Source organism: Oryza glaberrima, chromosome 7 (genome assembly GCF_000147395.1).
Source record: "Oryza glaberrima chromosome 7, OglaRS2, whole genome shotgun sequence".
Classification (NCBI taxonomy): Eukaryota; Viridiplantae; Streptophyta; class Magnoliopsida; order Poales; family Poaceae; genus Oryza; species Oryza glaberrima.
In genome coordinates, this window is record NC_068332.1 from 26,501,500 (window position 1) to 26,517,061 (window position 15,562).

A 15,562-nucleotide genomic window follows, 5' to 3' on the forward strand; every position below is an offset into this window, starting at 1 on the left:
CCATGCTATAAGAGAAAACCAGCAGAAATGACATCTGTTGGACAAGATTTAGCCTATGAATCTGTTTGGGGAGCTTCTAACACATTCAGCTTCTCTTAGAATCTGCAGTTGTTAGAAACTCCCCCAAACAATTCAGTTTTTTTATCAAGATTCTAAGAGTCTGTAGTTGTAGAATCTAGAAAATAAACTTAGAAGTCACCAGCTAGTTTCTCAGTAGCTGTTTATCAGAATCTTAAGCTGGGTTGATCAACTTACAGAGCGAGTGACTAAAAATTTCACCCTCCACACAGGTTGTGGTATATCACTGATGTATTTTCCTCGTGAATATATTGTCACTCTTACTTAAAAAGAGACCGAGAATCACAAAGACTCGACGTAAGTAAGGTGAAAACATATATGCATGTAGTATTGCGGAGTACTTCCTTGCAGCTTAATTAACCGTACGTGAACACACCACGTATACGTGTGTATATATTTATATGCAGGTATTTGTCTTAGATAGGAGTAGGAGTGTGGGTTTTGGAGATTGACGATCGATGATTAAGGAAGAAGAATGAAATTAAGCTAGCTAGAGCCTAGAGCGTAGTTTGGATGCGCCAGAGCATGATTTGGGAGCAATCGGAGTCCGGCATCCCCCTCGTCGTCGACTGGTTGTATTCCTCCACCGCCACCCGCTGCACGAACTTCACTGATTCCTGCATATATATGTATACACATGTTACAAGCGCGCGCGCGCGTATATATATATATATATATATATATATATATATATATATATATATATATATATATATATATAGGACACTCATATGGGGCACCATGGTGCCCGGGCACCATGGTATGAAATACACAAATTCGTCCAAATTTTTTAAAATTTTCAAATTGTGAGTATAAACCTAGTTATAAGTATTCGATTCATACCATGGAGCACCAAACAAATTTACTATATATATATATATATAATCTCAATTACTAGTACGTACTCCTACTTCGTAATTGTCAGTAGTTACTGTGTACTTATGTAATGATGAATCTGCAGATTGGGATCCAAACTGTACGGTAATTACAGTACATGTACTACTACTACACGCTGAAAGGCTTCTAGCTAGTGAGGCTGGAATAATATATGGAAATGATTGATGAAATTAAGCAAGCAAGCAAACAAACAAACCAAAAAGCAAGCAGACAGACGCGGAGCTTGTGCGTGTCTAGTGTCGTGTGCGTACGTGAATTGCGCATTATATTCTTCCGACTTTTAATCTCTTTTCAGTTAGCTAGCTACTTCCTTCGTTTGCTATTACAAGACTTTACTCACATTCATATATATATATATATATATATATATATATATATATATATATATATATATATATATATATATATATATATATATATATATATATATATATATATATATATATTAAATTTGTTTGGTGCTCCATGGTGCCCGACACCATTGTTGAAATTGAGTATATACCCAATTCAAATGAGTATGAAACTTTTTCAATTACTTAGGTATTAACATTAACTACTTTACTAACTAGTTTAAAGCAAGTTTGAACTAAATTTGAACTTGTTTTTGTTAGATTTTGATTCTAGGTATATAGCATCCATACATATAATTAGTTATGTATATAATCATGGATTGTGAAATAAAGTTAAATTTGAGTTGTTTTGTTGATAAGTATAGGTATGAATTAAATTATTATAACTAGGTATATACTCACAATTTAAAAATTTTAAAAAATTTGAGTGATTTTGTGCATTAGATACCATGGTGCCCGGGCACCATGGTGCCCCATATGAGTGTCCTCTATATATATATATATATATATACATATATATATATGTATATATACATATATACATATATATGTATATATATATATATATATGTATATGTATATGTGTGTGTGTGTGTGTGTGTATATATATATATATATATATATATATATATATGTGTGTGTGTGTGTGTGACCTAGATTCATCAACATCTATATGCATATGGACATTGCTAGAAAGTCTTATAACCTGAAACGAACGGAGGTAGTACTACTGATCTATCTATAGCTAGGACCAGCCGCAGGACATGACAAGAAAGTACTCCCTTCCCCGTATTTTAATATATAACGTTGTTGACTTTTTAACCAACATTTGATCATTCGTTTTATTTAAAAAATTTGGATAATTATTATTTTTTTATTATGACTTGAGTTATCATCAAATGTTCTATCAGAATGACATAAATATTTTTATATTTACACAATAATTTTAAATAGGAAAAGTATGAATTACCCCCCTGAAGTATTGGGTGAGTATGAATTACCCCCTAAACCTGAAAACCAGTCATTTTTCACCCTCAACTATCGATACCGGATGAAACCCCCCCCCCCCCCGGAACAGTTTTGTAAGCGGTTTTGGTCTACATGGCAGTCCAGTCAGCAAGTTTTTCATTAAATAAAGGATAGGGCCCACCTGTCATGACATAATATTCTCTCTCTCTCTCTTTCCCTCTCACCCCCTCTCTCTCTCCCGTTAGATGCCAGCGGCTGCGGCTCGCGCGCTGGCGGCAGAGCGGCGGGGCGACGCAGCGGTGGCAGCGCGGGCGGAGCGGCGGCGGCCGAAGCATGCCGGCATTAGCGGGGCAGGCAGAGAGGAAGGAGGTGAGGAGACCGGCGAGGGAGCGTGGAGGCCGAAAGAGTCGTCGGAGTCATCCCCCAGCCGCCGCCGTCGTCGTTCGAGCCGCTCCCGCCGGAGTACGATGAGCCCAGGCTCCCCTCCGCTGTCCCCTCCTCCTGTCGCCTCGAGCTCCGGCGGGCGCGGTGGGGAGGGCGAGACGGGCACGGGCGCCGAGGTCCCGAGGACATTGAAGATGACGACGGCAAGCTCGGGCGTGCGCGCCGACCTCCCGACGACCCGAGAGAGAGGTATGAGAGGAGGGCACTTCGTCGCCCTCGCCACTTCACCGCCCTCCGCTGCGATAGGGGGGCACGGGCGCCGTCAGGCCCGCCGGCCGCCGGCCGCCTCTCCACCACGCCCACCGCCTGCCCCGGCCCCACCACTCCCCGCCGCGCCACCCGCCGCGCCCGCGGCCCCGCTCGCCGCTGCCGCCGCGACAGGAGGGCACGGGCGCCGTCACGCCCGCCGGCCACCTCTCCACCACGTCCGCTGCGCCCCCGACCCGCCCGCCGCCTACCTCGGCCCCACCACTCCTTGCCGCGCCTGTCGCCGCGCTCGCCGCCCGTCCGCGTGCCGCTGCCGTCGCGCATTGCCCGTTGACGCACGCCTGAGAGAGAGAAGGGGGAGGGGGAAGACTGAAGAGAGGTAATGACATGTGGGCCCTTGTGTGTGTGTGTGTTTTTTTTGCTGATTGGATTTCCACGTCGACGCCACGTCTATGCCACGTAGGAGCAAAACCGCTCAGTATTGAGTCGGGGGGGGGGTAATTCAGCCGGTATCAATAGTTTGAGGTGTAATATATCTGGTTTTATAGTTCGGGAGGGTAATTCGTACTGTCACAATAGTTCAGAGGGTAAAACGTACTTTTTCCTTTTAAATAAGACGAATGATCAAACTTTACTTAAAATTCAACGACGTTATACGTTAAAATATGCAATGACTAATAAGTAAGAAATTGAGAATCGTGATGTAATACTCCGGTCCGCCTGAAGGTGGGGTGGACGACGTGGTTAGGCTAATTAATTACTACTACGTGGCAGGAGTAGATCGAGTGAGAGGGAGCGATGATGGGTGGGCACTGGGAATGAGGATCCCTTGACTTTGTGCAGTTTACAATTATGTCACTGGTGTGGCCCACAACAACTGACATGTGGGCCACACCAGTGGCATAACTGCAAACTGCACAAAGTCAGGGATCTCTTTCCGGGCACTGGGTAGTGGCTGACCTGCGAGGCGTCGGGGTCGGAGAGGGGGAAGCGGTCCCACCTGTGCGGGTCCCACAGCATCCAGCTGCTGAACGCGAACCCACCCACTTCCATTAACGTCTCCGGAGCCGGCCGGTCAGCGGCCGCTCGCCGCTCGCCGCCGGCCGCCATCTCCATGTCCATATCGAACCAGCCGCGGGTGATCACCGACGAGGAGGATGTGTTGATGCAGAGTGGGCCTTGCACCATCACCTTTCGCTCGTACGCCGACACTGTCGCCACGGGCCACGCACCAAATGTCCTGCATTTACATATGCCAGCCCCATCAAATCATTCATTCTTGCCGACACATCCTGTACTATACTGCACTGTACGGCCATATACAATAATTAACGCGCTACTGCTACGACATCCCTCTCATTTTAAATTCAGCAATCATTTTTCACGCTCAACTTTAAATTAGTAGTAAGTACTCCTACATAATAAATTATAGAGTACTCTCCCCGTCTTAAAAAGATACTACCTCCATCCCATATTACTTATCGCTTTGAGTTTTTATTTGTAATGTTTGATCATTCGTTTTATTAAAAAAATTTGAAATTATTGTTTATTTTATTTGTGATTTGTTTTATTATCAAAAGTATTTTAAGTATGACTTATCCTTTTTATATTTGCATAAATTTTTCAAATAAAACGAATGGTCAAACGTTATAAGGAAAAAGTCAAAGCGACAAGTAATATGGGACGGAGGTAGTACCTTTTGAGAATGAATTTATCCAGGTTTATCTCTAATTTTATTTTTTTAGGGATGGAGGGTGCACTATAGAGTAAAATAGGGAGAAATTTCAAAGAGTGATTGGAGAGAAAAATGTGAATAGGATGACACATATATAATTTTGAATCCTAAGGAGTAGCTATTGTAGTAGTAGGGAGGGCCCTTCCATCCACCGACACCCTAGCTTCGTAGTACTCCCTCCGTTCAAAAACAAACATAGTTACGAGTTTTCGTGTTCAATTTTGATCATCTATTTTATTTATTTTTTTATGATTAGTATTTTTTTAATTAGATTATAAAGCACGAATAATACTTTATGTGTGACTTATTTTTTTTAGTTTTTTAAAAAAATTAAATAAAACGGACAATTAAAATTAGACACGAAAATTCATGGCTATGCTTATTTTGGGATGGAGGGAGTACCTGCTTACGTACAAAAACTATCACTCCGGGAGGCCTCCATGTTATGTGTACATTGTTTGTCTCTAGCTAGCTAGCTCACTCCTAGTAATTAGAAACAAACTGGAGTAGTATGGCTGTGTTTAGTTCCACGTTAAAATTGAAAGTTTGAAGAAAAAATTAGTAACTAACCCAGGCCTATATATAGCGGAATGTAGTTGAGTGTTGACTAAAATATCTTTACCTCTACTATAGAGGTGTTCAGTTGGTGTACCAATTTTTTTTTAAGTAGACAATACGCATTTGAAGTATTAAATATAGACTAATAAAAAAATAAATTACAGATTCCGTCTATAAATCGTGAGACGAATTTATTAAACCTAATTAATCCGTCATTAGCAAATGTTTACTATAGCATCACATTGTCAAATCATGGCGTAATTAGGCTCAAAAGATTCGTCTCGCAATTTACATGCAAAATGTGCAATTGGTTTTTTTATCCATATTTAATGCTCCATGCATGTGTATAAATAGTTGATTTGATGGAATTTTTGGAAGTTTTGAAGGGAACTAAACACAGCCTATATTATAAAAATTGAAAATATTTTTACCGGTACTTTGGCACGTCATTCGTGTAGAGTCAGTTTTCAAGTTCGTTCGTTTTTGGAAATACATATCTGGTTTTTTTAAGTTCGTTCGCTTCTAGTAATACAGGAAGAATCGTATAAAAGAATCTCTTTAAAAAAACTCGCATACTAACTTGTGATGAGCGGACTCATCGGACTTTTAACTGTAGCTCATGATTTTCTAAAAATATATAGATCCAAGTGAATTCACATAGTGAATTTCATTTTAACTAAACCATAACATGTTACAACGCACGAGTATTTTTTTCTAAGACTCTAATAAGGATGTAGTGTACGCATATACGTAGGTATGTAATGTGATGCTGTACCTGATGTCCCTGAGGTGGTGGAGGAGGCGGAGGTCGTAGATGTCGGCGAGGCCCCCGAAGAGCACGACGCCGGCGATGCGGTGGTCCTCGATGTGGCGCAGAGCCACGTTCCTCTGCTGCTCCCTCCTCATCGATATCTGCATGCTAAAATCATCATCTCCTTGTTTCATGAGGAGGTGGCGGTGCACCACCCCCGTGCGCCGCAGCAGCCGCGCCGTGGGCGGCGCCGCGTGCTTCTCCGCGGGGGCCTCCTCCACCACCAGCCAGAGAAGCGGCGGCGACACCAGCCGCAGCGCGTGCGCCGTGCGCGTCAGCCCGGCGGCGCGCCGCTCGGGGTCGTCGGACTGCTCGGTGGTGGTGACCACTACCACCAGCTGCGGCTGCTGCGGTCTATTGCTACTGCGACTGAAGATGACATTGCTGGCACGGAGCGTGCGGAGGAAGACGGCGGCGCCGGCGGCAGCGGGCCAGTCGGAGGGGGCGGCGAGGCCGGCAAGGAGGCCGACCAGGAAGCAGAGGGACGAATGCAGCATCGCCCTCCGCAGCACCACCGGGCTACGAGGGCTCCTACTACGACTATTTCCCGTCTTCTTCTTGCAGCCACCTGCCGACGCCATGCTGCCCGCCTGCCCGGATCGATCTGATCTGATCTGCTGCTCTCCTATCCTACCTCAGATCAACTCCTCTCCTCTCCTCTCTGCTACTAGCTGCGATCTGCTAGCTAGTACAGTTGTAGTAGTGAGCTGCAGCTAGCACGCACCATCCTACATCCTACAATTAAGTAGCTGTGGAGCAGCAGTGAGCTAGACTGAGAGTGAGGGTGCGGGTTTTCCTTTAATAAACAAATTAACAAAAAAAAAAAGACCAAACAACATCAACAGCAATGAAGGGAAGAGGGTGGTGAGTAGTACTGTTAGTAGGAGTAGCTATTAATCGTTCGATTCCTTTTGCTTTGTCGTGCTTGATCGAACCCCCATTGCCATTGGATGGAGGGAACGTATCATGTGAAAACCAGAGAAGCTATGCAAACTTGCAAACTCTCAATCAAGACCACATAATCACCATCTGATGGCTAGGGATAGAGGTGGGCTAATTTTACACTTAAGCGCCCACCATTAGCCATACTAATCTTGCTTTTTTCAAATCACCCCCTCCCCCTAATCCCCAGCGCGCACGCCGCCTGTTCGTTTCTCCCGTCCCGTCCACGAGTTGCCCGTCAGTCTCTGCCGCCGTCGTCCGCGTGTCGCCCGTGAGTGGCTGCCGCCGTGGTACGCGAGTCGCCGCCGACCTAGCCCTCAAGTCACAGCCGCACGCCAGCGAGTCGGCATGGAGTCCTCGCCCGCGAGGCCAGCGAGACGTTTTTCAATGTTTCACAGTTTCAGTGCTGATCAGTGCTTGGAAAAAACAGCATGAATGTTTCAGTGTTTTAGTGATTGTAAACACCATGTAAAAATTCTGGTAGAAGCAACTGAGATACAATTTTTCAATGTTTCAGTGTTTCAATTTCACACACAATTGTTGAATCATTAAAACACACAAGTTCATTACATAGGAGGCACCATTGCTGAATCACTAAAAAATCAGCATGAATTTTCAATGATATGAGTCTTCTGGTACAAACAACTGAGATACAATTTTTCAATAAATTTTACACACAATGCTCCACACACAAGTTCATTACACAGGAGGCACAATTGCCATTGCAGAGCCTTTTGTTCAGGCATTACAGTCCCAGACGAGGACGCCTTTTGTTCAGGCACAATTGCCATTACTCAGTTTCTGATCCAGTACTGACTGAAGCAGTGGCAGGACTGCCCTTGGGTGCCTGCTGCACATGTGTGACAATAGCAAACCACTGACCATGAACCTTGAGGTACTCATCCTGCCACACATCGAGCCTGACCTGTAGGAAGTTGTCATGCTGCCTCTCACTGCTGATGGAGTCCTAGTAATCGCTGGCAGTGAAGCCCCTTCTCATTTTTTGCCGGTGATGCGCAGGTGCCGGTGAAGCGTTGCTGCCGATGATGCGCCACGCTGCTGCCCGTGGCTCCAATTCGTGCCCTACAGAACTGGACAGAGGTGCCACCGTCGAGGACATCCTGAACCGGACCACCACCGTCGAGGACATCTCCCTGGCGGCCGCCAGCAAGGCCACCTCCGACCACCACTGCGTGGCTGGCGAAGCCCAACGCGGGACTCATGAGACGGCGCGGCTGGATCTGAGACGGCGCGGCGGATCAGAGGCGGCGGCTGGATCGCGAGTCGTGGGGAGACGATACTAGCGTAGGGGCTCGGGTGTAAAGTTGATTGGAGGCGGATGGCGCAGGGGGTGTTTTGCAAACAGACAAGAGGGGCTGGCGGGCGGTTATTTGCAAATTTAGCCCACCTCTATCCCTAGCCATCGGATGCTCATCCTGTGGATGTGATTGAGAGTTTCCAAGGTTGCACAGGCTCCCTGGTTTCCACCTGATATGCTCCCTTGGATGGAAGCCTTGTTTCCAAATACTCCCTCCGTATTTTAATGTATGACGCTGTTGATTTTTTGACAAACGTTTGACCATTTATTTTATTCAAATTTTTGTGCAAATATGAGAATATTTATGTCATGCTTAAAGAATATTTGATGATGAATCAAGTCACAATAAAATAAATGATAGTTACATAAATTTTTTGAATAAGACGAATGGTCAAACATTGGATAAAAAGTCAACGGCGTCATACATTAAAATATGAAGGGAGTAATAAATAATCGATTATTGGTCTTGTGGTGGAGTGGGCTGGGCTACCACAGGCCGTGGGACTTGTGTTCGAATTGGGCCCTGCAGCAGCTGCCACCAATCAAAATGTTAACCCATACGTATGTCGTACCGTGTCGTGCTTATAAAGGGAGTTTGTGTCAACAAATCTATTGTTAGAGCAAATTTAACAGTATAGCCCATTGTTAGCTCTAAATCATCTATAGCCAATGTAATAGTCAATTCATACAATAGTTGCTTGCTATACTATTAATATCTGATCCCATATATCATACACACATTACGTCTTGGAGTCCGTGCTGCAGTTGGCTACAAATATGTAGCCCGCTGCTCTTCTCTCTCTTCCTTTATCTCTTTAAAATATGTTTATAACTGGCTTATAGCCTGCTATTGTACCTGCTCTTAGTAATGCACCTGCATAACCAAAAAAAAAAATAACTCTTAAAATTGTTTGTATTTTGTATTTCTTTGTACGGCTAAAACATAATTAATTTAAAGATAGTACTTTGCACATATGTGTTGTAACATTGGAAGTACGTGTATATTTTTTTAACAAAAAAAATTGAGATATTTTGCACCGAAAGCTTATGTAGGCAGAATATGTTTTCTAGATATAACGGTGAGGTATACATAACTTTGTTGAGAGCAACGTATGTTTTGATTAAAGTAACATTTAATAGAAATGCCTCTGAAAGGCAACACCTGTGAAAACACAAGGACTAAAAACAAGAAAAACTTAAGAGCAGATGTAAAGGTGAATATATAATCCAAATCAGTTTTGGTTAATATTTTTATGGAGAAGTATGATTTTAAGGCCCTGCTTACATACCAAACAAAAACTTTTCACCCTATCACATCGAATGTTTAGATATATGCATGGAATATTAAATATAAGAAAAAAAACTAATTACACATATTGTGTTGAAATTGCGAGACAAATCTTTTAAGCCTAATTGCTCCATTATTTGATAATGTGGTGCTACAATAAACATTTGCTAATGACGAATTAATTAGACTTAATAAATTCGTCTCGCAGTTTACAAGCGAAATCTGTATTTTGTTTTGTTAGTGTATGTTTAATACTTCAAATATGTGTTCGTATATCCGATGTGATATGTCGAAACTTTTCGTCTCGCGAATTAAACAAGGCCTAAGAGCCTGTTTAGTTGGCAAAAAAAAAATTGCCTCTGCATGTCACATTGGATATACGGACACACATTTGAAGTATTAAACGTAGTCTAATAACAAAATAAATTACAGATTCCACCAGGAAATTGCGAGACGAACTTATCAAGCCTAATTAATCCGTTATTAGCAAATGTTTACTGTAGCACCATATTATCAAATCATGGCGCAATTAGCCTAATTAATCCTAGCGAACTGTATAATTGGTTTGTTTTTTTTACATTTAATACTCCATGCATGTGTCCAAACATTAGATGCGACAATGCGAAAAATTTTGTTTGAGAACTAAGCAGGCCCTAAGGTGGTGTTTGAATCTCCTGAAGATGAAGATTAAGTGTTTCATGTTAGATTTAATTGGGTAATTGATCCATTTAAATCAAATAAATTCCAAGGCTCATTATGCTAGGAATTCATGTGTATTCATTCTCTTATGGGATATCAATGGGATGAAGAGTTTTGAGAATTAATCCGTTTGATTAGGGAATTGGTAACTTATATCAATTACTCCTAATTGATGGATGGTTGATGGTTATGTAGTGGAGGATGGTTGATGGTGAAAGTGTCAATTAGGCCTAAGGGGGGTGAATAGGCTAATTCAAGAATTCAATTAAAAGCGGAAGCAGTAATTTTCGGATATTTCCAAAATTTTTAGATATATCCGAAAATTTATCGGAGTCAGCACAAACACAAGGTAAAACCTAGATCTAGTTGCCTACAACAAGAATATGCTAGCACAAACAGCAACTAGACCTATAGCGGCTCAAACAAGTAAAGCTAAAGGAGAGGGAGGATGTGAAGTCACCAAAGATGAAGCTTACGAAGTTGTTCCCGAAGTTCGAATCCTTGAGGGAATTCTACTCTCCGTTGAGGAGCTCACTAAGAGCCGGATCTTAACTAACCCTTTCCTTAAGAGGTTGCACTAAGCACTCCTCCTTCCACTAAGGGTATCTCTTCCCTTTCGGAGGTGAGACCCGACCTTCACAAACTTCTCCCGGCCAACCACAAGTAGATCGGTGGCTCGGGAGCAGCACCTAGCCGCCTAGGAGTCCTCAACCTCCAAGAGTAACAAATGATGCAATGAACTCCCGGAGATGATGCAAGTGCTCACAAATCTTTATGAAGTCAACAACAAGTACTCACACAAACTCGAATCCACAACTCTCACACACACACCAAATCCGAATCGAACACGGGTGAGAGGGGAAACAAGAAAGCAAGACTCAAAAGTGAATCTCAACAAGAGCAAGCCAAGGGCACAAGAATATCCAATGTGACCAGCAGCCCTCACAAGTGAGGGGATGGGGCTATTTATAGCCACAACCCAAATTATGCCCGTTGTGCACAATAAATGAGATTTTCGGATATTCCGAAAGATTTTCGAACAAGTCCGAAAATTCCAGCTCGGCACCGACAGTAAAGTCAACTGAAGATTTTTCGGATATTCTGAAAACTTTTCGGACAAGTCCAAAAATTTCCAGAACCAAAAACACCCTTCTGGACATTTTCGGAAAGTCCGAAAATTCCTTTCGGAAAACTCCGAAAATTTACAGAAGTGAAAGAGACTCTACTGATGTTTTTCGGAAAATCTGAAAATCAGTTTCGGACAAGTCCGAAAATATACAGAACCATGTTTGCCTTCTTAGTCATTTTCGGAAAGTCCGAAAATGCCTTTCAGACATATCCGAAAATTTCCAGAAGCGAAAAGTGGTTCCGTGTATTTTCGGAAAGTCCGAAAATGAATTTCGGAAAACTCCGAAAAATTCCAGAACACATCAAACTGAGGAGAAACACTTTTAAAAATTGATTTTGAGCACTTTGATCACTCCTCATATGTCAATGCATCATCCCTCTTAATAGTGCGGCTTTCCTATTAACTCAAGGAAAAGAAAAAGTACAATATATCATTTGCTCATTTGCCGCATCATATCATGTCAACGCATTTGGCGGGATATGCATTACTTTAACTCATTAAGGACATAACAACCTTCACATTTACTTCAATAAAAATGTTAGTCCTCTCTAATCGCATTGTAATTAATCACCAAAATCATTAGGGGCCTAGATGCACTTTCACATGGCTAGTTGATAACAATTAGTTGCTCTATTCCTCTTCCTATTCCATTGGTAACCTACATCAATTACTCCTAATTGATGGTTGGTTGATGGTTGTGTAGTGGAGGATGGTTGATGGCTAATTGATGAGAATTAGTTACTCTATTCCTCTTCCTATTCCATGACTTTTACTCTTCATCTTCCATTCCTCCTATAAAATGAGAATGGATTTGATCTCCCTAAGAAGAAGGGAGACACACTTTCATCCATTTCCAAGGCTGTTGCTGCTACGGTAATCCCATCCTGACGAGTGTGTGCACACGCGTTGGGAGAGTATGCCTCCGAAACCACGCACTGCTGCAACATTTGGGAGAGTATGCCTCTGAAACCACGCACTGTTGCGACGTTTGCACGGACGGGCGGGCGATCAGGTTTTTGGAGAGCGCAAGGCGTGACTACTCACTGCGTTCGTCAATGTCTACTTCGTCTTCACCAACATGTCGAACACTGGAGACAGCGGCAACATGACAACGGCAACACTAGAGACAAGGAGAAGGAGGTTCCCGTCAACACCAACGGAGGCAATACCGCCTCAAACTCCAGCGGAGGACTATTCTTGGGGTATAACCTTCTTATATTATTTTAATTAGAAGTTTTACTGTTAATGTTCATCGTAATATCAACATTGCGTTATTATGTGGTTGTTGATGCTTATTCTACGTTAAGCATGCTCATGTTGATTACATTCACCACTATCACTGGATCAAATCCTATTGTAAATATCATGTTTATTATCTTGTTATTTTGGATTAAAATATACCGAATTATGAATAAATTTTCAACATTTCACGTAAATGAGGTGATAATAACGTGTGATTAATTGAGTTTTAATTATTATAAACTTAAAAAATAGATTAATATGATATTTTAGAATAACTTTTATATAAAAGGTTTTCGCACGAAACACACCGTTTAGTAGTTTCGAAAAACGTGCCATAAAAATCTAAAAAGTTTATCCACTCTTTGTCATGGTTTCGAACGGGAGTATTGGAAGATTGGAAGAGAGGTTGTTTTTCGTAGATGAGATGAGATAGTGAGCATTGATGTTTACCCCTGATTTAACTTTGCCGTGCTACAGTAGTAGTAAATAATAACAGTAGCAGTGAGGCACAGCATCACTGACAAACCCTCATCCTCCACCTCAGTACTCCACCAGTAGAGAGTAGTCACTCACAGGAGAGAGGAGAGGAGAGGAGGCTACTAGAGAAGAGAAGAGGAGGGTGGATTGGATCATCCATTCCATTCCTCCGCCCAAAGCCTCTCAAGTCTCAAGCCCTTACCAAAGAATCCATTCCGCTCCGATCGATCGATCGATCCCCACTTTTCCCATCCACCAATCCAAACCCTAGCTTGCGCTCACCATGTCCACCCCCTTCGACCTCAACTCCGCCGCTGACCCCCAAACCCTAGCGCCGCCCAAGCGTGGCCGCGGCCGCCCCAGGAAGAATCCCCCACCGCCACCGCCACCGGCTACGGATCCGAATCCTCATCCTCCATCAGGAGCAGGAGCAGGGGCAGGAGCAGGAGCAGGTGCATGCCCCTTCGCCCCCGGCGACCTGGTCTGGGGCAAGAAGCTCTCCCACCCGGCCTGGCCCGGCGAGGTCATCTCCGCCGCCCCCACCGGCGCCCAGCTCCTCGTCTCCTTCTTCGGCGACAAGGCCCTCGCTTGGTGCGACGCCGCCCAGCTCAGGCCCTACGAGCCCTACTTCCCCGTCGCCGAGCTCTACGATGGCGAGGCCGACGACTTCGACGCCGCCCTCGATGCCTCCCTCCTCGAGTTCGAGCGCCGCGTTGAGCTTGCCCTCACCGCTCCCGGCCGCATCGCCCGCCCCTTCCTCCCCCGCGATTTCATCGCCCTGCTGCACGATTTGGCCGCCCACCGCATGGGCTTCTCCAACCGTGTCCACGCCGCCGTCGCTAAGGCGCATCTCAGAGCCTTCGACAAGTTCAGGGGCCTACCCGACCCTCCCGAGTACACCCTCCACCTCGGCCTACCCAATGTCTCCGCCGCCGCAGCCACTCCCAACAACTGCAACTCCTACCCCCCATCCAGGAGGAGGGGGAGGAAGAGGAAGGAGGTGGAGGAGGAAATCCTCGATGACTCCGATGAGGATTGGGACCCACGCAAGAAGGGTGCCACTGACTCCGATTCCGAAGTCGATTTCGACCGCAAGAGGGTCTCCAAGGGCGGCAGGGGCAGCGGTGCACCACGCGGGAGGCCACGCGGGAGGCCTAGGAAAAACAATGCTGGGAGGCCTGCACACCTCAAGGACGAGGACGAGGTGATCCAAGAAACAGTGGAGTATCAATATCCACCAGCCACTGACATGTTTCTACAGCTTACATCCGTTGCTGCTGATCCATTCAACTTCAAGGGCTATGACTCTGTGCCTGTCATTCTTAGCTTCTTCTCAAAATACAAGGACTCAGAAGTGCCGGCCACATACGACGACAAGGAGCTGCTGCAGACATTGGGTGGCAAGAAAGGTAGAAAAAATACGGCCAGAAGCTTGTACCCAGCTGCAAAAGAAGGTGACTTAGAGGTGGCGGATGGCCATAGGGGTCGGAGGAAGTCAGCAGGGAGTATCTACTCAGCAAGAAAGGCAGAAGACTCATATTGGTGTGATATTATAATCAGTGATTTTGATGATGGAGACACATCAAGTGACTATGAGGGCCGCAAAATGAAGCGGCTGTCTCAGAACAGGAGTTTTAATAAGAAGATGAAGCAGGAGGTTGCACCTCAAGATGAGGCCTCTGCTGATTCACCTGCTGTGAAACAGGCAGATGGACCGGCAGCTCTGATCTTACATTTTAGTAATGCAGAAGCCATCCCTTCTGTGGATGACATCAATAGTATATTCCGTATGCACGGGCCAATCATGGAGGGTGCGACTGAAATCAACAAGAAATCAAAGATCGCAAGAGTAGTGTTTTCTAAGAGTGCTGATGCTGAACAGGCATATAGCAGTTCGGGAAAGTATAATGCATTTGGTCCAGCCCTTCTCAGGTATGATCTCAAATACCTGCCAATGGCTCCTCAAGTTCCTTAGATGGTGCAGGCTAAACTGGATATGTCGCCATTTGGAGGTAAATAGAACCCTGATCATTTATCCCAACCATGTTCATTGTTCATTTGCACATGCTAACATATTTTGCCTTGCATCAACTTTGCATATTCTAAATTCAGGGAAATGCGTATGAAGACTGGAGCTAAGGGATCATAAGATGTTCGCGTTACTGACTTAGAGCTAGGAGTGCCCACTGGCCAGGCCGGACGACTTGTTCGCTGGTCGAGTGAGCAATTTTTTAGGTTTTATCTGGTTAAATGCATTCCGAGGACTGGTTGTGTACTTGAGTTCAGAGGTAGTTTATATTATTAAATTATTTAGATGGTAGATGATCTCGGCGCGATCCCTCTCCTTGTTATCTTAGCGATTTATCCTTTTTTGTATTGCCTAGAAATCATTGCACAGCTGTGGATCTTTATGCTATG

The 15,562-nt window shown here is 44.3% G+C and overlaps 2 protein-coding genes across 2 annotated transcripts; one reads left to right on the forward strand and one right to left on the reverse strand.

Annotated features, from left to right (window-relative positions):
• Nucleotides 1–380: 380 nt before the first annotated feature.
• On the reverse strand, nt 381–6,880 carry LOC127780615 (probable beta-1,4-xylosyltransferase IRX9). Its single transcript, XM_052307547.1, has 3 exons — nt 6,014–6,880; nt 3,906–4,185; nt 381–695 (listed from the first exon to the last, which is right to left on the reverse strand). Exons 1-3 carry the CDS (start codon nt 6,628–6,630, stop codon nt 576–578), a joined length of 1,017 nt encoding a protein of 338 aa, XP_052163507.1. The 5' UTR covers nt 6,631–6,880; the 3' UTR covers nt 381–575.
• Nucleotides 6,881–13,205: 6,325 nt separating this feature from the next.
• Nucleotides 13,206–15,464, forward strand: LOC127779599 (uncharacterized). The gene is made up of 2 exons (XM_052306413.1): nt 13,206–15,156; nt 15,257–15,464. The coding sequence occupies exon 1, from the start codon at nt 13,428–13,430 to the stop codon at nt 15,117–15,119; it is 1,692 nt and encodes a 563-aa protein (XP_052162373.1). The 5' UTR covers nt 13,206–13,427; the 3' UTR covers nt 15,120–15,156; nt 15,257–15,464.
• The last annotated feature ends 98 nt before the right edge of the window (nt 15,465–15,562 follow it).

What these genes read in the sequence shown, in the direction of transcription:
- LOC127779599 (XM_052306413.1), top strand. Translation starts at nt 13,428, where the DNA reads ATGTCCACCCCCTTCGACCTCAACTCCGCCGCTGACCCCCAAACCCTA.
- LOC127780615 (XM_052307547.1), bottom strand. Translation starts at nt 6,630, where the DNA reads ATGGCGTCGGCAGGTGGCTGCAAGAAGAAGACGGGAAATAGTCGTAGT. An exon ending in CACCACCTCAGGGACATCAG is followed by an intron (nt 4,186 to 6,013) that starts GTACAGCATCAC and finishes ATGTAAATGCAG; the next exon opens with GACATTTGGTGCGTGGCCCG. An exon ending in CCGACCCCGACGCCTCGCAG is followed by an intron (nt 696 to 3,905) that starts GTCAGCCACTAC and finishes ATATATATGCAG; the next exon opens with GAATCAGTGAAGTTCGTGCA.